The sequence below is a fragment of the Marmota marmota genome, unplaced genomic scaffold, assembly GCF_001458135.2.
Source record: "Marmota marmota marmota unplaced genomic scaffold, marMar, whole genome shotgun sequence".
Lineage (NCBI taxonomy): Eukaryota > Metazoa > Chordata > Mammalia > Rodentia > Sciuridae > Marmota > Marmota marmota.
The window spans coordinates 1,096,521-1,118,076 of record NW_025999871.1 but is presented as its reverse complement, the minus strand read 5'-3'; the positions used below and the strand labels follow the sequence as shown (position 1 = coordinate 1,118,076).

The 21,556-nt window shown below is 37.0% G+C and overlaps 1 protein-coding gene across 2 annotated transcripts in view; it reads left to right on the top strand.

Annotated features, from left to right (window-relative positions):
* The window catches only part of Canx (calnexin), a 33,484-nt gene extending 12,543 nt beyond the window's left edge, over nt 1-20,941 (top strand). Inside the window, exons 2-15 of one of the 2 annotated variants that reach the window (XM_048784764.1) lie at nt 2,837-3,007; nt 3,593-3,666; nt 3,944-4,002; nt 4,835-4,976; nt 5,717-5,798; nt 6,446-6,638; nt 9,242-9,431; nt 11,900-12,013; nt 12,559-12,715; nt 13,848-14,063; nt 14,938-15,057; nt 15,874-15,994; nt 16,158-16,243; nt 18,574-20,941. In XM_048784764.1, the coding sequence (XP_048640721.1) occupies nt 2,837-3,007; nt 3,593-3,666; nt 3,944-4,002; nt 4,835-4,976; nt 5,717-5,798; nt 6,446-6,638; nt 9,242-9,431; nt 11,900-12,013; nt 12,559-12,715; nt 13,848-14,063; nt 14,938-15,057; nt 15,874-15,994; nt 16,158-16,243; nt 18,574-18,627 (1,779 nt within the window). In that variant the 3' untranslated portion in view covers nt 18,628-20,941. The remainder of the gene's footprint in view (nt 1-2,836; nt 3,008-3,592; nt 3,667-3,943; nt 4,003-4,834; nt 4,977-5,716; nt 5,799-6,445; nt 6,639-9,241; nt 9,432-11,899; nt 12,014-12,558; nt 12,716-13,847; nt 14,064-14,937; nt 15,058-15,873; nt 15,995-16,157; nt 16,244-18,573) is intronic. The other variant, XM_015506404.2, reaches the window with a different exon arrangement.
* The last annotated feature ends 615 nt before the right edge of the window (nt 20,942-21,556 follow it).

Sequence of the window (21,556 nt, the reverse complement as noted above, 5' to 3'; positions counted from 1 at the left end):
AGTATATCAACAAATTAAAAAATGTTGAGAAAAAGAAATCCTACCTTTTTAAAGGTAAGTTACTAGCCCATTGGACTGTTTACTTTTCCAGCAGAAACAATGTTCTGATACCAAAACCTAGTCCTATTTAATCCATTGGTTTTGTGCTTTAATTAAGTACTACTACTCTTCAACAAATTTTGTTTTACGTTTTAGAGAACAGGGATGCTTGGGATTGAGCCTAAGGCCTTCTGAATGCTAAAGCATATTCTGCCGCTATACCCCCAGCCCTGTTTTACAAAGTTATGATTATTGTAACCAAATATTGTAAAATATCACCAAATTTCCTTTCTTTTTATTTCATGGGTACTGGACCACTGAGCCACATCCCTGGCCCTGTTTTATATTTTTTATTTAGAGACAGGGTCTCACTGAGTTGCTTAGTGCCTTGCTTTTGCTGAGGCTGGCTTTGAACTCTGGGTCCTCCTTGCCTCGGCCTCCAAAGCTGCTGGGATTACAGGTGCAAATTTCCTTTCTTAATCAATTTTAAATATATAGTTCAGTAGTGTTAAGCATATTTATGCTATTGTGAAACATCTTCAGAACTTTATCATCTTGCAGAATTGAAACTATTCTTATTAAAAAAAAAAAAAAGGAGGCTGAAACAAGAGGATTGAAAGTTTGAGGCCCGCCTTAGCAATTTAGCATGGTAGAAGCAATTTAGTGAGACCCTATCATAAATTTAAAAATAAAAAGGGATGGGGATGTGGCTCAGTGGTTAAATGCCTCTGAGTTTAATCCCTGTACCAGCCAGCAGATAAATAAAAATCTCTTCATTGCTCTTTCCCCCCAGCCCGTTGGCTACAATTCTACTTTCTGTGCCTTTGAATTTTGACTGCTTTAGAAACCGCATGTAAATTGGAATCATGCATAATGTGTCCTTTTGTAACTTTTATTTTACTTAGCGTGATATCTTCAATAAGTATCCATGTGCTGACATATGACAGGATTTTGTTTTAAGGTCGAATAGTCTTCCATTATATCTGTATGCCACGTTCATCCATTGATTGACATCCATAGATTTGGTTGCTTTCACTTCTTAGCTATTGTGAATAGTGCTGCTATGAACATGGGTGTGGGTATGTAAATACCTCTGTGAGATCCTGCTTTCAATTATTTTGGCCACACACTGCAGAATGGGGTTGCTGGATCATATGGAATCTGTTTCCCATAGCAGTTGTACCATTTTACAGTCCCATTCACAGTGCATCAGGATTCCAACTTCTCTACATCACTGTCAACACTTGTTGGATTATTTTTATATGATATTCCTGGATTAAAAAACATTTTAGGCCAGGCATGGTGGTGCACACCTGTAATCCCAGCAACTTAGAAGGCTGAGACAGGAGGATCATGAGTTCAAAGCCAGCCTCAGCAAAAGCCAGGTGCTAAGCAACTCAGTGAGACCCTGTCTCTAAATAAAATACAAAATAGGGCTGGGGATGTGGCTCACATCCCTCAGTTCAATCCCCAGTAACCCCCCCCCCAAAAAAAAAAATTTAAAGAATTTTTCAAATCCAGTGTTCTTGTAACAGTGTTGTCCTGTTCCTCCACCCAGGACTGGTGATTGAACCAGTGGCTTTGAACATGCTAGGCAAGTGCTTTACAATTGAATTAAATCCTCCGCCCAACAATGTTTTTATCATAGGATTTTTATCTGAAACCAGGACTCTTGTGCTGATTTTGGAGCACTGCAAGGAGCCTGAGAGAAAGGTGAACAGAAATCCACAGATTTTGTCATGAGGAAAAATTAATAGGAAAATAATACGTGGTGCATTTTAGCTTTACTTAAATGCACATTAAGAGAGCAAATAATGAATGTTGGTAAACATAAGGGAAGTGGGAAACGTCTTCTCTAGGATGAAAGGAGGATTTTGGGGGAACGGCCTAAGGGAGAGGGTTCTGATTGCTAGGCATAGAGATTTTTGCAAACAGGGACTCAAGATTTTGGGGGTGATGAGGCTATCATCTGGGTATCGAATGGCCTCAGAGAGGAAAAATTGAACCCTTAGTAATGTAGGATACCAGTAAATGTCCTGGTAATGAAAGGGAAAGACCAGTGTTAATTTGAAACAAGGAAAAAAGGATACTCTGTGCCATATGTTGAGAGCACATGGTGTCGCACTTACAAAAATTTGTTTCTTCCCCAGCTTCTTCATCTTCACTCTGCCTTCTCAGGCCCCAAAACAAAAAAAACTACCCATGTGGCTCAGTTATTATTTCTTTAGATCAAGGCTCTTTGGAGAGGAGGCCCACCTAACCACCCATAAGTCTGATATAAAGTCTAATATAATATATAAGTGCTTAGAAAATAAGAGTTAAAAGTAGCTCATTTTTGGTATAATATTTTTGTTCTTGAGTCTTTTAGTCAATTTATTTTGGGGGTACTGGGATTTAACCGAGGGGCGATTTACCACTGATATACATCCCTGGCTCTTTATTATTTGAGACAGGGTTTCACTAAGTTGCTGAGTCCGGCCTTTTTTTTTTTGTGGTGCTGGGGATTGAACTCAGGGCCTTAGGCATGCAAGGCAAGCACTCTTCCCAGCCCGAGGTTGGCTTTGAACTTGTGATCATCCTGACTCAACCTCCTGAGATACTGGTGTCCATCACTGTGCCTAGCTTAAAACTGAATCTTTTAACTAATTTTAGGAAAACCCCTTAATCTCTCTGGGTTTACTTTTCTCCTTGCTTTTAGGATAAAATACAGTAAAATTCTTTTTAGTTCTTTGATTTGAAAGTGTTAATTTTAAACAAGAGAAGTTAACACATTGAATTTATTTTACTCTCTATATAGATCATGGAAGGGAAGTGGTTATTATGTATGTTTCTGGTCCTTGGAGCTACTGTTGTTCAGGCTCATGATGGGCATGAAGATGATATGATTGATATTGAGGATGACCTTGATGATGTCATTGAAGAGGTAGAAGACTCAAAATCAGATACCAGTATGCCTCCATCTCCAAAGGTTTGAAGTAGTTTTTGAATCTATATTCCTTTTATCTCTCTCTCTCTCTCTCTCTCTCTCTCTCTCTCTCTGTACTGGGGATTGAACCCAAAGGTGCTTTATCACAGAGCCACATTCCCAGCCCTTTTTAATTTTGAGACAGAGTCTCATTGAGTTGCTGAGGCTGGCCTAGAATTTGCAGTCCTCCTGTCTCAACCTCCTGAGCTCCTGGGATTACAGGCGTGTATCACTGTACCTGGCCTTTTATCTCTTGATAATAAAATTTTGAAGATAGTGGCTGGGGTATAACTCAGTAGTAGAGCACTTACCTAACAAAAAGGGCCCTATGTTTAATTCCTAGCCAGCACTGTTTAAAGGGAAAAAAATTGATAAATTTGTATCTTTTTTAAAGGAAAAGCAAAGGTTGCCAACTTTTTATTAATCTCTCTGGCAACCTTTGTTATTTCTTTCCAAAGATCTATGTGGATTGAAGTTCAAGACTTCTTCCTATGACAGTTTTGTGACAATCAAAACAGTGAAATAAATTCCAACAAGAAAAAGTTGCCAAAATTTTCAGGTTTTTATCTATTCTTCTGTTTAACACAGGTCACCTACAAAGCTCCAGTTCCAACAGGAGAAGTTTATTTTGCTGATTCCTTTGACAGAGGCTCTCTGTCAGGGTAGGTACATTTTGGTTTTTTTTTTCTCTAGGAAGCTCCTAGGGAGTTGAACATGATGTAAATAAGAGGGAATAATGGTTCCCTTTTGGATAACATTTTATATAATGGAAATATCTAGCCTTTATATTTTCAGTGTTTGTGTCCATTTAGGAAAGTATTCTTTTGAAGCTTGTAGTTCTTGCTTTCATTCCTTTCCCTTTTCCCCTCTATCCTATATCGTTTCTCTTAACAAATAGCTATCATTTGATCATAATTTTGGGGTTTGTCTTAATTACAGGTGGATTTTATCCAAAGCCAAGAAAGATGACACTGATGATGAAATTGCCAAATATGATGGTGAGAATTCCTTTTGGTCTAGATATAATAGCAGATTTAATATAATCTCCATGGAATTTCTTAATAGTGATTTAAGACAATGAAAAAAAAAAAAGACCGATTTAGAAGGAGAGGTTGAGGTTAGGGTAAAGCTTCGTGGAAGAGTCCTTGCCTAGCATGCACAAGGTCCTGGGTTTTTTCCAGCCCTTGAAAAAAAATAAAATAAAAATAAAAGGAGATATGTTTTCAGATTTTTCCTTGGTGGGCTGGGAGTTTAGCTCAGAGGTAGAACACTTGCCTGTCACATGCCAAGTCCTGGGTTCCATCCCCAGCACCACAAACAACAACAAGTTGTTTTTCCTTGAGAGTTGTGCCATCTTTGTGTGATGCTTTATATGTGATGGAGTGATAGAACTATTTATTACATATGCTTCTGTATGTTAGAAATGGAAGGTCTTTCCTAGGCAGTGATATAATGAATATGCTGCTGACTTTTTAAAAGTCATGTCCTATTATTTGTCAAATATTCATGTGCCTAAATTAATGGCCCAACTCTCATAGATAAGTGGAATGTGTTAAAATTTGTCAGTATGATAGACTTATACAACTTGGAGTTTAGTTTGTTATCATTTAGAAGACCTTAAAAGATATATTTAGGGCTGGGGTTGTGGCTCAAGCAGTAGTGCGCTTTCCTGGCATGCATGGGGCGCTGGGTTCGATCCCCAACACCACATAAAAATAAAAAATAAAGATATTGTATCCACCTAAAAACTAAAATATATATATATATATATATTTTAAAAGATATAGTTAAGGAGTGGAGAGCTCTTTTTTTGTGTGTGTTTTCTTCTAGGAAAGTGGGAGGTAGATGAAATGAAGGAAACAAAGCTTCCGGGTGATAAAGGACTTGTATTGATGTCTCGAGCCAAGCACCATGCCATCTCTGCTAAATTGAGCAAACCCTTCCTATTTGATACCAAGCCTCTCATTGTTCAGTAAGTGAAATGCATGTTTGATAAAAGCTTTCTAGAGCACTGGGGGTGTAGCTCACTTACAAGAGGCACTGGGTTCAATCCCCAGTACTACCCAAAGAAAAAAAAAGAAAAGAAAAGAAAAAGAAAAACTTTTTAGAAGGGTAATCTCAGAAGGTATTATGAAACTATAACTCTAAGTAAATGTATGTGTGTGTGTGTGTGAGAAGGAGAGAGAGATTATATAAATTACAATAGATTTCTTTTTTGGGTGAATTTAGAATTTAGCATCTTGAAATTATTATTATTTTTTTCCTGCCCAACAAATTATTTTGTAACAAACTGGCTGTTCATCCTATTGATAGTAAATGAACATCTAGATTTTGCACAAACTATTTATTGGGAATCTGCAAGGTTTACTTTTAATTAGCATATTTATTTTTGTAGGATTGTGTAGCCATCCAAAATCAATAGAAGATGGAATCCTTTTTAAAAGATAAACGTATAATCAGGAGTGGGTGGGAAAAGAAATTATGAGATTCGATCTTAGAAAATGCCATAGAATTTTCTGCTTTTCTTTTTTTTTTTTTTTGAGAGAGAGAGAATTTTTTTTAATATTTATTTTTTAGTTTTCGGCAGACACGACATCTTTGTTTGTATGTGGTGCTGAGGATCGAACCCGGGCCGCACGCATGCCAGGCGAGTGTGCTACCGCTTGAGCCACATCCCCAGCCCTAATTTTCTGCTTTTCTCTCTGAAATTAGGTATGAGGTTAATTTCCAAAATGGAATAGAATGTGGAGGTGCTTATGTGAAACTGCTTTCCAAAACACCAGAACTCAACTTGGTAGGTACTTCTATTTGTTTATGTAGCTAGCCACCCACAAGTTTTTAAAGAAGAATTTTAGAGAAAAGAAAAAAATTTTTTGAAAGACCCATGAAAATAAAGACCTGCTGTTGAAATCTTTTGGTGGGTTGATCATATTTTTGGAGGTGGGAGGGTACTAGGGATTGATTGAACTCAGGGGCACTCAACCACTGAGTCACATTCCCAGCCCTATTTTGTACTTTTGTTTAGAGATGGGGGTCTCACTAGTGTCTCGCTTTTGTTGAGGCTGGCTTTGAACTAGCTGCTGGGATTACAGGTGTGCACCACTGCGCCTAGCTGACAGTATTGTCTTTTATACTAATTAATTTTCATTTGAAATTTGACTTTTAAAGCTCTATTACCAACTTTTTCTCATTTCTGGTTTTGATACTGTGATTTTTAATTTTAAGCTAGCTTATTTCTTTGTTTTATGAATGAAACAGTAGCTAGTTATATGTATTACTTTTTTCTTAAGCACAAATTTGCTGATGATTGGTTGGTTATTCATTTAACTGTCACTAATTTAGCTTGAGAGTTTTATAAGAGGAAATACACACTTTTTTGAAAGGTTGCTTTTGAACACTTAGACTAGAGTTACTTAAAATAATCTGTTTTTGTTTCTGAAGGATCAGTTCCACGACAAGACCCCCTATACAATTATGTTTGGTCCAGATAAATGTGGAGAGGATTATAAATTACACTTCATCTTTCGCCACAAAAACCCTAAGACGGGTGTATATGAAGAAAAGCACGCTAAGAGACCAGATGCAGATCTGAAGACCTATTTTACTGATAAGAAAACACATCTTTATACATTAAGTAAGAAAAATTAGTATTTTGGGGTTTTAAGACATTCATGTTGGTCATCTGGAGAATATTCAAGCTTGCAAATGAGATTGGTGTTTTTTACTTACTGCTAGGAGCTTAATTGGTCAACTCTGAAAGAAAGCTTCTTTTCCACAGGTTGCCTGAAGACTAAAATTTGAAACAATTTTAATATTCTTTAAGGGTTAGGAATGTGGCTCAGTGGTAGAATGCTTGCCTAGCATACATGAGGTACAGGTTTCCATCTTCATCACTGTAAAACAAATGAACAAAAATGCTTTTTTTAGTTGGGTGTGGTGGTTCAAGTCTATGATCCCAGCACCTCCAGAGGTTAAGGCAAGAGGATTTTAAGTTCAAGGCCAGTATAAGCAAGACTCTGTCTCAAAATAAAAAAAGTACTGGGATATAGCCCAGTGGTAAAATACCCCTGGATTCAATCCTCAGTACCTAAAAAAGAAAAAGAAAGTCCCCTTATTAATTTCTTCCTTGAGCCTCTCATTCTGCTTCTTTTAGTTTTTCGTCGAGAAAATGTTGAATATTAGGATGTGCAGTAGAAATGTATATAACATTTTTTGAAATTGTCTTTTTTATATTTGGTACTAGGGGCACTTTACCACTGAGCTACATCATCAGTCCTTTTTTATTTGAAACAAGTCTTGCAAAGTCGCTGAGAGTCTATTAAATTGTTGAGTATGACCTTGAACTTGAGCGGTCCTGCCTTGGCCTCCCAAGTTGCTGGGATGACTGGCCTGTGCCATGAACCTGGCTTCAAAATTGTCTTCATGTGGAACTTTCTTTGGATGTTTCAGTACCTGGGCAATTAAGGTTAATTGTTTGGATATTGGGATACTTTTGGTTTGTTTGTTTAAATGAACCCTTTCTTGGGGGATTGAGATCATATATAGATATGCTCTTTTCCTAAAGAATATAAATGACCATTTTTTTTTTTTTTTTTTTTTGGTACCAGGAATTGAACCCAAGGGCGCTTAACCATAGAGCCATATCCTTAACCCTTTTCTATATTTTATTTACAGACAGGGTCTCATGAGTTGCTTAGGGCCTCACAAGGTAGAGAGGCTGGCTTTGAACTTGTGATCTTCCTGCCTCAGCCTCCTGAGCTGCTAGAATTATAGGCATACGCCAACGCTCCCAGCAAATAACCTTTTTTTATTACTAATGGAATATACATTCAGGATATAGAAATTCAGAAGATATAAATAAGCAAACAAAAGACACCTAAAATTATCTGAAAAATCAATATTAGGATAATGTTTCTTCATATGTGTGTAAACATGCACATATTTAACTTTCTTACTTAATTACACAAGAGTAAGAATTTTTTCCCAACAGTAAATGTCAGTTGTCTGAGATTTGTGTGAGGGATACAGGCTTTAGCATAAATTACAGTTGAGATGCCATTATGGGCCTGGGGGTGTAGCTCAGTAGTAGAATGCCACCTTATCATATTTGCAACCTGAGACTGACCCTTGCACTGCAAGAAAACAGTAACAACAAACAGATGCCTTTTTGGATTAAAAATTGTGTATTCATTCTCCACTGAACTTCAGAAGTATATCTGTAGGGTCTGTGCATGTACTGCAGTGCGGAATACATGGGTAGCATGCTTGAGTCACCAGTTCCATCTCTAATACTGTACAAAAAGCAAACAAATGAATGAAAATCAATTTACTTGCCTGCTGATTGGTATGTACATTCATGTTAGACCAATAATCACATTAGTTTATGTAGGTTTTTAGTGTCCATAAATGAAGTCTTTTTTGGTGTTAGAAGTTTTAACTTTTTTAAAAAATTTTTTATTAGTTATTGATGGACATTTATTTATTTATTTATTTGTTTATATGTGGTGCTGAGAATCGAACCTAATGCCTCACACATGCTAGGCAAGCGTCCTACCACTGAGCCACAACCCCAGCCCCAAATTTTAACTATTTTTAAATATTCTTTTTTAGTTGTAGAAGGACATAATACCTTTATTTTATTTGTTTATTTTTATGTGGTGCCAGGGATTGAACCAGTGCCTCATACATGCTAGGCAAGCGCTCTACCACTGAGCTACAACCCCAGCCCCAGAAATTTTAACTACAGTCTGGGCATGGTGGCACATGCCTGTAATCTCAGCGGCTGGGGAGGCTGAGATAGGAGGAGTTCAAAGCCAGCCTTGGCAACAGCAAGGTGCTAAGCAACTCAATTAGACCCTGTCTCTAAATAAAATTTTAAAAAGGGCTGGGAATGTGACTCAGTGGGTGAGTGCCCCTGAGTTCAATCCCTAGCACCCCCCACTGCCAGCCCCCCCCCCAAAAGAAGAAATTTTAACTATCATTTGTGATGATTCTTAGAAACCTGAGGAAATAGCATTTACATTTTGCAGGTCAAGAACAGTTACAATGCTCTGGGCCCCATGAGCCAGGCATTGTTGACCATGTTCTGACCCAAATGCCTAAGGTCTTTCCTCCATGCTCTCATGTTGGTACTTCTCGTTAGTCATAATCTTTTGTGTTGTGGGGAAAGGAGCTTGGAAGTAAATATTTTTAACTTGGAAGTAAACTATTTTTAACTTCATTTAACCTTTTTTTCAGTCTTGAATCCAGATAATAGTTTTGAAATACTAGTTGACCAGTCTGTTGTGAATAGTGGAAATCTGCTGAATGACATGACTCCGTCTGTAAATCCTTCACGAGAAATTGAGGACCCAGAAGACCGGAAACCTGAGGACTGGGATGAAAGACCCAAAATCCCAGATCCTGATGCTGTGAAGCCAGATGACTGGTGAGTCTTGGAGACCTGTCTTTGATTGTAAGGGAACATTTTATATATTCCATGTGATTTGAATAACCAAATGTTGGTCGAGTGAGATCTGATCATTTAAATACTCTATTATGCAGTCTAATCTGCATTAAAAAAATGTAGATTATTATAGCTGAAAAAGGGGTCTTAGTGATAATCTAGATTGTTTGATATCATTTTATCAACCACAAAATTCTTTTTTTTTTTTTTTTTTAATTTTTTAGTTATAGTTGGACACAATACCTTTATTTATTTATTTTTATGTGGTGCTGAGGATTGAACCCAGGGCCTTGCATGTGCTAGGCGAGTGCTGAGCCACAACCCCAGCCCCATCCACAAAATTCTTGATTGATGATACAGTTTACCTGTGGTGACAAGATTGGTTTGTGGCAATCTCCTGGTGTAGCCATTCCAGTGCTGCTTTGTTTTACTTTTATTTGGTACTAGGGATTGAACCCAGAGCCTTGCATATGCTAAGTGCGTGCTCTGCCAGTGAGCTGTACCCCTAGCCCTGCCAGTGCTTTTAATTCATATTTAAAACTGTAGTCCTGAAATGCTGAATTTTAGTTGGAAAGTGGTCTGAGAACAAGGTGACCAGGGAGTCAGATACAGCTAACCTAGGCATGGTTTCTCTGAGCAGGGCAAAGCAAATTGTGACCTGAGGACAGAGTGGGAGTTAACTAAATGATAAAGATGGGAAAGGGCATTTCTGGTTGAAGAATGTCATTATTGCAGAAGGTAGAGGAGCATGAGTGAGCTTGACATACATGAAGGAAAATAAGTTATCATATTGCCTTTTGTGTAGTGTGAAAATTGCAGACTGATGAAAAATGAAGACAAGTAGGGTCAAGCTCTCCTGTGTGACCACATTTGAACTTAATACAGGGACTTTCAGAAATGTCAGAAAGGGAACAAAGAAATAATAAAACTGTTTTTACCATTTGTAAAAGTATCTTCCTGTGCATAGCAATTAAATTCTAGTTGACCTTTTTTCTCCTTGAATGTTAAGATACATGTTCCTGAACTTTTATAGTACACTAGTATAAATGGTTAGTTTATATATATGGTGAACATAAGGTTTGGATTCAGCCTTATTCAGTATTATATTTCTTAACTAGCTGTTCTGTTTTGGAGGTGGGAGGGGGTGAATGTTAAGATTGAAAAGATCAGGTGACTATTATATTGAGTCTTTTTAAAAAATTATTTATTTATTTTTGCATTTCAATTCTTAATGCACCATTCATTATACCATAATTATTATGTTGAGTCTTGAGATTCTCACACTACTGATTTGAAACTAACGTTTAAAAACAAATAATCTGGGGACTGTGGTTGTGGTTCAAACGTTGAACACCTGCCTAGCATGTGTGTTGGGTTCGATCCTTAGTACCACATATGAATAAATAAGATAAAGGTATTGTGTCCACTACAACTAAAAAAAATATTAAAAACCCTTTCTTTTTAGACAAAACATTTAAAAATGTTTGCTAGGGTCTTATTAAGCTGTTGAGTGTCTTGCTAAGTGACTGAAACTAGCCTAGAACTTGTGACCTTCCAGCCTCAGCCTCTCAAGTAAGTGGGATTACAGGTGTACACCACCACACCCAGCTTTATCATTCTTTATTATTATAGCCACTCTAGTATGTGTGATATGGTATCTTATTGTGGTTTTGATTTGCATTTCCCTGATGTTTAATGATGAGCATCTTTTCATATGCTTATTGATTACTTAAATATTTTCTTTGAAGAAATGTCTACTTAAATTATTTGCTGGTTGCTGGGGATGTGGCTCAAGCGGTAGCGCGCTCGCCTGGCATGCATGTGGCCCGGGTTCGATCCTCAACACCACATACAAACAAAGATGTTGTGTCCGCCGATAACTAAAAAATAAATATTAAAAAAAATTCTCTCTCTCTCTCTCTCTCTCTCTCTCCCCCCTCTCTCTTTAAAAAAAAAAAAAATAATAATAATTTTTTTTTCAAAGAGAGGGAGAGAGAGAAAGAAAGAATTTTTTTTTTTAATATTTATTTTTTAGTTATTGGCGGACACAACATCTTTGTTGGTATGTGGTGCTGAGGATCGAACCCGGGCCGCACGCATGCCAGGCGAGCGCGCTACCGCTTGAGCCACATCCCCAGCCCATGAAAAAAAAATTATTAAAAAAAAAAAATTATTTGCTGGCTTTCTTTTTTCCTTTAATTTTTTTTCATTCTACTTAGTCTGGTTTTCTTAAATTGAGTTATCTTCTCATTGAGTTCTAAGAGTTTATTTTGGATATTGGGCCTTTATAAAAGGTAACATGTTTACAAATGTTTGCTAGGAGAAATTATTTAAAATTTTGGCATTTAAGGCCTAAATATTTTCAGAATGCTGTTTCAGTTTCACAAACTGGAACTACTGTGATTCTCTGGACAGTGTTGTCCTAATATGAATTTTCTTTTGTGTTTAAGGGATGAAGATGCCCCTGCTAAAATACCAGATGAAGAGGCCACAAAACCTGAAGGGTGGTTAGATGATGAACCTGAATATATACCTGATCCAGATGCAGAGAAACCAGAGGATTGGTAAGAGTTTAAGATAATTTTCTATGTATTTGTTTTTTATTTTATTTTTTATGATACTGGGGATTAAACCAGGGTTTCATTCATGCTTGGCAAGTACTCTACCTCTGAATTACATCCTCAACCTTTAAAACTTTTTTTTATCATGGGACAGGGTCTCCTTAAGTTGCTGAGGCTGGCTTTGAACTTGAAATTATTCTTCCTTAGCCTTCTGAGTAGCTGGCATTATAGGTGTGTGCCCTTCACCTAGTTTGAGTTAATTTTTTTAGTTACCTGAATTTTTACTAAAGTAAAGCTTAAATACTGCCAAGTGCCCATTCCTAAGGGGAGAATGCAATAAATTTAATTATACTTCATCATCATTTTTTTTAAAAATGCATCTGTTATCAAAGCTGCTCTTACTGGAAATTAAAACAAGAGAAGATGGTTTTCTGTAGCATGACTGTGGAAACATTCCAGCAGGATCTCAGGGGAGCACTGGGCTGGTGGGATATTCATAGGTTTGCATCCTAGAACCCATTTGTAATTTGTTGTTTATGTCTTCATAGGGATGAGGACATGGATGGAGAATGGGAGGCTCCTCAGATTGCCAACCCTAAATGTGAGTCGGCCTCTGGGTGTGGTGTCTGGCAGCGACCAATGATTGACAACCCCAATTATAAGGGCAAATGGAAGCCTCCCATGATTGATAATCCTAACTACCAGGTTTGTGTCTCCAGAAGGTTGAGTTGCTCTCATTAATCTGTTTGTATTCAGGTAAATGTTTTTTGTGTAGTGAGGCTGCCAGGTTGATCATTATATACATACAAGCTGTTGAATTAAGAGCAGAAAGTAGCTTTATTAATTGATAGGGAACTGAATGAGTTAAGTGTTGCAAAGATAAACTTAGAAACTGGAGAGGAAAGCTTTCAATACTTGTTTTATAACTTAAATTTAAGAACAAAAGGGAAATGGAAAATCTGTGGTTTGGGCACCCTGCTGTTAGGTGGCAGAGTCCTTCAGTCCTAGGATCCAGACAGATCTCAAGATTTGTGATCTATTACATGGTGGACAGAGGACTGTGATCAGGGAATTGGTACCTTGATCGTGTCAAATCAGCTTATGGCATGGCTTTAATACCTCTACACCCATAGAAAGACTGAGGCTTATATGAAAATATATATATTGTGAAGTTATGAAATTCCAAGCTTACTGTAATAATGTGCACATTAAAATCCTTGGACTCTTCATGATAAGTCATTTCCATTCCATCAAATTTATAAAGTGTAAGGTGTAAAAATAAGGTGTTAGGTATATCTAGATACATGTTCTAGATGTATATTTTTCTGTGGTAAAATGTATTTTTTAATTGTGCACTTGGACAGTTAAGATATTAAAATTGCACTCCGAAATTGCCTCTTAGCTCTTTTGTTGTTGGCCATTTAGGTGATTTGCAATTTTTGCTTTTAGGTAAGTGTAGCAGTAATCATTCCTGTAGATGTCTGGGTTTATGTAGCAAGTATTTTTCTAGGTAGTTAACTTAGACGTGAATTACTGGTTGATGATCATTTACATTTTATTTTCCATCACTACTGAATAAGTTTGTGCTGATGCTCCCACTCCCACCAGAAGGTGTGGTGGTGCACAACTGTAATCCTAGTGACTTGGGAGGCTGAGGCAGGAGGATTGCAAGTTGAAAGCCAGACTGAGCAATTTAGTTAAGTCCAGAAAAAAACCATCAGTAGCATTTATTGTTTTCTTCCTGCTGTTGATAATGCAGAATTTATCTTAGTTGTTTTTTTGTTGGTCATTATTGGAAATAATTTTTTGAAACATTTTTGTTGTTTTTGTTTTTAAGGGAATCTGGAAACCTCGGAAAATACCAAATCCTGATTTCTTTGAAGATCTGGAGCCTTTCAAAATGACTCCTTTTAGTGCTATTGGTTTGGAGCTGTGGTCCATGACTTCTGACATTTTTTTTGACAACTTCATCATTAGTGGGGATCGAAGAGTAGTTGATGATTGGGCCAATGATGGATGGGGCCTGAAGAAAGCAGCCGACGGAGCTGCTGAGGTGTGTGCTTGCGATTTCTTGTGCATTTATGTTATTGTAGGTAACTAATTGTTTTGTAAAAAGCTAGCATTTAGTGTCTGTCTTTTCCCTTATTTAAGAATATCGTCCTAAAAAAGTATTAGCTGTATGCCTGCTTAAAACAAAATATTGGACGTTTAGACATGATTTCATTAGTTTAATATAGTGGCTTTAGAGTCTAATTGTGTTATGTGCAAGGTATGTTTTTTAATTTGTATGTGTCTATCAAATTTTGCCATTTAAGGTATGTTTTAATTCACTCTCAAAGTGTTGAATTTTTGGTTTATCCCACACATGGATTATCAGGTAATTAGTCATGTCTCTGAACTGGGAATTGGAGAACTAGAGATACTTAGATAAGACATTCTTTAACACTGGTTGATAATGTTAAGGGAACCTTTTGCAGGTATTTAAGAAGCCGAATTTTTGCTGGGTGCAGTTGTATGTGACTGTAATTCCAGCAATTTAGGAGTCTGAGACATTAGGATCACAAATTCAAAGCCAACCTCAGCAACTTAGTGAGACCCTGTCTCAAAATTTAAGGAAGAGTGGGTGGTGGGCTGGGGGATGTACCTCAGTGTTAAAGGGCCTCTTGGTTAAATCCCCAGTACTACCCTCCCACCAGTTTTTATACCGATGAAAGTGAAGTCACTGGGATGATAAGGAGAACAGAAAAATGGAGACTTTTCTCTAATTTCCTTTTTATATTATATGAGCAACTTGGCTTGCACCCTTGAAAAAGGACGAGCCTAAGTAGTGCCGTGCCATAACTGAACAGTGGAACAAATAGTGCAGACTGCATTTGTATTTGGTGTCAGAAGCCAGAACTTCCCATCATTGCTGTTTTGTTTTTCAGCCAGGTGTAGTGGGGCAGATGCTTGAGGCAGCTGAGGAGCGCCCATGGCTCTGGGTGGTCTACATTTTGACTGTAGCTCTTCCTGTGTTCCTTGTCATCCTCTTCTGCTGTTCTGGAAAGGTAGGAGTTGTTTTTTAGGAATCATTTTTAGAAAGAGCACTTAGGATGTTAAAAATAAGTATGATATATTGGCTTGAGATTTTCTTTGTAGCAGCTCCACATTTTGAGTTGACTTCTGAACCTTATTCACTACACCTCAGTGACCATTTATTGTGCCCAGATAGGGGTAGGATTTATAGTCCTTTAGTTGCCAGTATTTAGTCCACTGAATTACTTTTTTAGTACTTGGCAGCAGATTTTTTTTTTAAGAAAGAAAAAGAACAACTTATTAAAATCAGCCATCTGGGCCCAAACCAGCTTTTTCTCCTGGTATTGCTATTTCCATTCTTGACCACCTTAATTTTGCCTTTGATTTATCATTATTCATTGCTTCCTCACTGTCCCCACTTTTCAAAATAATACATGTGGGAATACTACAGTCATGTGAGGTTTTCTTTCTTAACCCTTGTTGCATGCCCTCTGGTTCTTCTAAGATTATGCTTTACCTCACATACATCACACTTTATAGCTGGATCCCAAATTGTTTCTAGCTTATATACCACCTCTGTTCTGCATATCTGTGCCTGAGTTTACTTGACAAAGTAGACCTGTAAGTTTCCTACCTGACCTTTTGTTCTTACTGTTTTCTTTTACCTTAAACCATACAAAAACACTGAAGATAAAGCTCTTCAGGGTAGAAATTACATCTTTCTTGTGTCTATATATCTGTCCCTGTATACAGTCTGGTACAGAACTTTGCCTGTAGGCATTCAGTAATTACATGGTAATGTAGTACATGAAAATGTGAAAGTTGTTGTACTCTGGGGAATATTTCAGAAACAGTCCAGTGCTATGGAGTACAAGAAGACTGATGCTCCTCAACCAGATGTGAAAGAAGAAGAGAAGGAGGAGGAGAAGGAAAAAGGAGATGAAGAGGAGGAAGGTGAAGAGAAACTTGGTAAGAAGTAACCTCCAAGAATCTTGCTCTAAACAAAGAAAGATGTTTCAAACCCTGACAAATAAATTTCAGTAAAATTTGCTTTAGGTAATGCTAATTATTTTAATTACCAGAATCAAATATAAGAATTTGCTCAGTTGTTTTACTCTAACTTATATCTTAGAAGAAAAACAAAAAAGTGATGCTGAAGAAGATGGGGGCACTGTCAGTCAAGAGGAGGAAGATAGAAAACCTAAAGCAGAGGTAAAAGTACGGGTTAATACTTTTTGTATTTTAAGCAACTAAGTTGAAGTTACATTTAAATAAAAGGAATATTAGGTACTTTACAATGGCTGTGACAGCAAAATTCTGTTATAGCCAATTTTGTTAAAGTGAGATTTTGAGTGGCACAGGTAAACATCAAGCTCTGTCTGAATCTCGAGTATTTTTCTGTGCTGAAAATGGTTTTTTGAAATAAGTAGAAGTTTGTAAGGAAAAAATAATAAAATGCTTTCTAAGGTGGAAACTTCAAGTTATTTTAACATTTCTGTCTTGTTGTCCCTCTCTTCACTGGGCCCTCACAAGTATTTTTTGCACAAATCACTGCATTCTAAACTTTCTCCTTCTGTTTTCCATGGTTTAGTCAATTAATTCATTTAACATACTTATTGAATGTCTCTTGTGCCAGGCATTGTCAGTGAATCAGACAAAGATAACCTTGACTTTGAGGAGCTTAAATTCTGGTTGGGGGAAATAGACAATAAGCAGAAGACATTAGAAGGAAGTAAATAACAGTGTATTAGATAAGCTATGAAAAATTAAGATAGAAAAAGGTAGTAGAAGTTCTGGAAGCAATGGCTTGTCATTGGAAAGATGACATTTGAGCAGAGACTTGACAGAGATGAAGGACTGTTCTGTGAGGATGTCAGTGAGAAGGGCATTCTAGAGAGAATGTCCGGTACCAAGGCTACAGCTGTAGTCCAAAAGATAAGAATAGCCAGTAGTTAAAGAAGGAGTGGAGAAAAGGAGTTAAGGAAGGTTACAAATAATGTGGGGCCTTATAGGCCATTATGAACTTGGCTTTTCTTTTTTTTAAAGTATTTTTTAGTTTTAGATGGACAGTATACCTTCATTTATTTATCTTTATATTGTGCTGAGGATTGAACCCAGTGCCTCACCTGGGGTAGGCGAGTGCTGTACCACTGAGCCATTACCCCGGCCCCTTGACTTTTCCTTTTAGTGAAATGGGCAGCCATTGTGGACGTTTTCTCTAGAGTAGAGAAATCAGAGACCTGTTAAGAAGCCCCCATAATCATCTTGGAAAGCTGCAGTGGCTTTGAGCCAGGATGACAGAAGGTGTAAACTACTTGGGATTCTGGATTTTGTAGTAGATTGGATATATGGAGTAACAGAGAATAGTCTCTGTTACTACATCTTTGCTTATAGTGTCCTTTCTCCAAGATCTCTTGTGTTTGAGTCTGGTCCATTGAGCCAAACCCAACTCCGCTTATTTTTTTAGCTATCACATCTCTGCCTTCCTTTTGTTTCTGAAGAACAATGCTATTTATATTTTGTTTGTGTGTGTGTGTATACACACACATATGTATATATGTGTATATAATTTTTAAAAAATGTTTTTAGTTTTAGATGGACACAATACTTTTATTTTTAGATGTGCTGAGGATCAAACCCAGTGCCTCACACACTAGGCAAGCTCTCTATCACCGAGCTACAACCCTGTATTTTTTTTTTAATATTTATTTTTTAGTTGTAGTTGGACACAATACTTTTATTTATCCATTTTTATGTGGTGCTGAGGATTGAACCCAGGGTCCCCCCTCCCCGGCACATGCTAGGTGAGTGCTCTACCACTGAGCTACAACCCCAGCCCTTTTTTTGTATTTTTAATGACTATGTTTTGTCTCAACTAGAATGCTTAAGGTCTTAAAGGTAGGGACCATGTCTCACAAAATTTTTTATAGCTCCCAAACTGTGATGAAAAGTTGCTGGTATAATTTGGGAAAGGCAGTAGTTTGTTTTTGTTTGTGCTTTTGGTATGGGGAATTTAACCAGGAGTCAAATTAAACACTGAGCCACATCCTCAGTCCTTTTGTATTTTAGCTAGGTCTTACTAAATTGCTGATGTTGGCCTTAAACTTGCAGTCCTCCTGCCTCGGCCTCCCCAGTCACTGGGATTACAGGTGTGCGAGGCAGTAGTTTTAGAATAGAAAGATCACTGGACTTGTAACCTACTGTGATTATCTTCAGTTTTCTTCTGAATCCTAGGATTCTCATCCTCAAAATGGGACTAAGTGCTTAGGGTTAAGGAACATAACATGTAAAAGCACAATGTTTGATCCATTTTACAGAAAATGTTTATGGGTTTGTTTGAGAAAAGTACCTTTTTTGGGGGGGTAAATTAGACAAAGGTAGAATATATGTAATCTCACCTGGGCAGTCAGTGTTTTTTTGGTGCATTTTCTTCTAAACCTAAAATGGGCTACAAAATTAGTCTTGCTAATCTTGAAAATGTAATGAACATTTGTATTTCTTTTTAAATGTGTTAATTATAGTGAATTTCTTTTCTTCTTAACCAATAGGAGGATGAAATTTTGAACAGATCGCCAAGAAACAGAAAGCCACGAAGAGAGTGAACCAATCTTAAGAACTTGATATGTGATTTTTCTCTCCCTCCCCTTCCCTTGCAAGTGTGGTCCTAGGAGAGGACCTGGCATACCTTAGGTTGAAACTCAGAAAACCTCAAGACATCACCATCAACAGGTTCCAACCGAACACTAGTTCATGTAATTTTAAACATCTAGCAGTAAATACTTGCAGTTGTGACATAAAGGACCCTGTTTCTGTAGAAAAGAAAACATTTAACATAATGGTTGTGAAATGTAACATGAAGCAACTAACTTGTATTTTTTTGTTTGTTTTGTTTTAAAACAGCTTTTTAAAAATAGAATGATAGAACTTTGTCAGTCTAAAATGTTGGCTTAATTTAATATATTAATTTGTCCATTTAGAAATAACACCAACATTTAGAAATGCTATGGGGATGGATTACATTTTTTTGTAACAAAAATTTTTTTTTTAAAGTTTGGTATTATAAAACATTCAAGTGTCTCTGTCCCTTAAAATTGATAATCATGTTTAAAGTGCAGTCATTTGTGGTTATAATTTTGTGTTGCTTGCTTCCATTACTTAATTCCTCCTAAGGAAATTGAAGAGAGGGATTGGATGGAAGCCCAAATTTATATAAAGATTCCATTTAAGTTGTATTAAAAATAGTCATACAAAAAGAAAAAAAAAAAAAAAAGCCTTTCACTTGATGTTGGGTAGACCATAAAGTGCATGTGTTCTGTTGCCCTTGGAACTGCTCAGTTCCCAGACAGCTTTGCAGTTAGTGGAGGAGGTGGCTTAAATGCAACACTTGGGCATTCGTACTGCACACACAGGGAGTCTCTGGGCTCCTGCCTTTTGGAGCAGGTGGCTTTTAAGGAACTCTGGCAGGGTATGTGGGCTCCAAAGTAGATGTTTCCATCACTTGTTCCACTGTGTTGACACTGTTTTCCTTACCTATTTCCCCTAATTCCCAGCTTTCTCCTCTGCTATGCAGTTTCTTCACAGAGCAGCTTGCGGTCCGTTGCTGAAAATTATTATAAAGCTCTGCATAGTGTTAAGCTTTATTGTGATTAAGTGTATGTTGTTTTTTTTTTTTTTTTTTTTAATGTAAGCAGACCCACACCTTTCCAGGGTCAAAGTACAGGATAGAATACAAACTTATTTTTATCCATGTCTTTTACTCTGTGTAAAGATTTTAAAAGTCAAATCCAAAGGCAGGCCAACACCGAATTGAGTGTAATTTGAACACAGGCTAAAAGTATTTATGGGAGGAGTGATATATAGCATGAGTTACCTGATTTTTGTGGAATATTTTAAGTTTTCATTTTCAATTCATGTAACGGTTGTCTTACATTACATAATAAAACAGCCCTGTTCAATTTTTTTTTTTTTAATGTGGCTTGAAGAATTTTTTTCAAAAGTGAATTTAGGTGTTTTTTTTTTCCATGTGGAATGCAGATGGGTGCTATCAGAGCCTCTCCCCCATCACTATGGTACAATAATATCACCATTACACCACACTGAAATGTATTCAGAAAGATGTTTCAGCTTTATTCTTCAGAGGTGTTTCAGTCATATTGATGATACTGTTCTTTGCACTGAATATATAAACACTATATAAACACTCCACAGTGTTTATATTAGGGAGATGTTGGGGAGGAACTATATTTGTAAAAGAGGAAGGTTGTATCCATTTACTTTATCCCCCACCCCCCATATACACAGTGATTCACTTAAATTCTTTTGAGGGTGGGATGCATTTTTCTTCCTGTTGAGTGCTTTACCTTCTTATCTGTTGTTCTTTGGTCACGGTGACCTTAGCTATGTAGCAGACTTTCCCAAATGTATTGAGTTCAAATAAACAGTTACTTAGCAAGACCTGAAAATATGTCTGCAGATTTCTCCTTGCAGTAAATGAGTGGGGATCATTGGATTTCCAGAAATCTGCCACCTTCATTCTCTATTGACATTGTATTTCATGCCTACTTCCTTCTTCCCACTGAGCTAAAAAATGACAGGTTTAAATCGTTAGTGTTGATTGCCATTACAGGATTATTCAGCAAAATTTCTTCAAAATTCCTTTTGTCTCACCCCCCCCCTTCAGTTTTTGAAGGTGCAGCTTCCTGGTTGAATGTCTGGCACATTAATGAATGACCAACAGTTTTCAGCTCTTAAAAAGGCACTTATATTTGGATTTTCTGGTTACCTGTCCCATTGTTGTAAACTGCCCACTCTATCAGATGTATTCCTCCATTTTTCTTATCCACAAAGTACTCTTCACCTTTTTCAAACTGTCATGTTACTAAATGGTGTTACATTAAAGTCCCTGTGTTAAGTGTCTGCTTTTGACTCAACTTCTTCATAATAACCTGTTTCAGTAGTGGGTTAATTGTTCTTTCATTGGTTACTATGTGGGAATTTGCTAATATATGGAAATTGTTATGAACAGTGAAATAATTATGAATTTGATCCAATCTTATATTTATTTAGCTCTTGCCTCTTCCAATGTGGTTCAGTAGTTTCTGTTGTAAAAGGAGGCGGTGCTGCTGGTAATTTATAGATAATCTTTTAAGATTTATGGGGGCCCGTTAAACTTAAATTTTTATTAGAAAATAATCGTTCTTCAGAATCAGACTCCATAGTTAAAATACTCTTGGCATAACTTTAGAAAATACTTAACGTGCTTATTAAGCTTTTAGATTTGCTTACTAAAGTATCAAAAAATAAGCAGTGCTCCTAGTTGTTTTTTTTTTTTTTTTTTAAGAAGCCGTTTGGGGGATAGGGATGTAGCTCCAGTGGTAGAGCGCTGGAGGACCTGGGTTCAATCCCCATTAGGGCAAACAAGATGAAAATAATAAATGTTTGAGCTGTTAATGGTGTCTTCCAATTTACAGCCTCCTAGCATCTCCTATGTAACCTTTTTAGTAATTGGGGTGCCACTATCATTACGTGTTC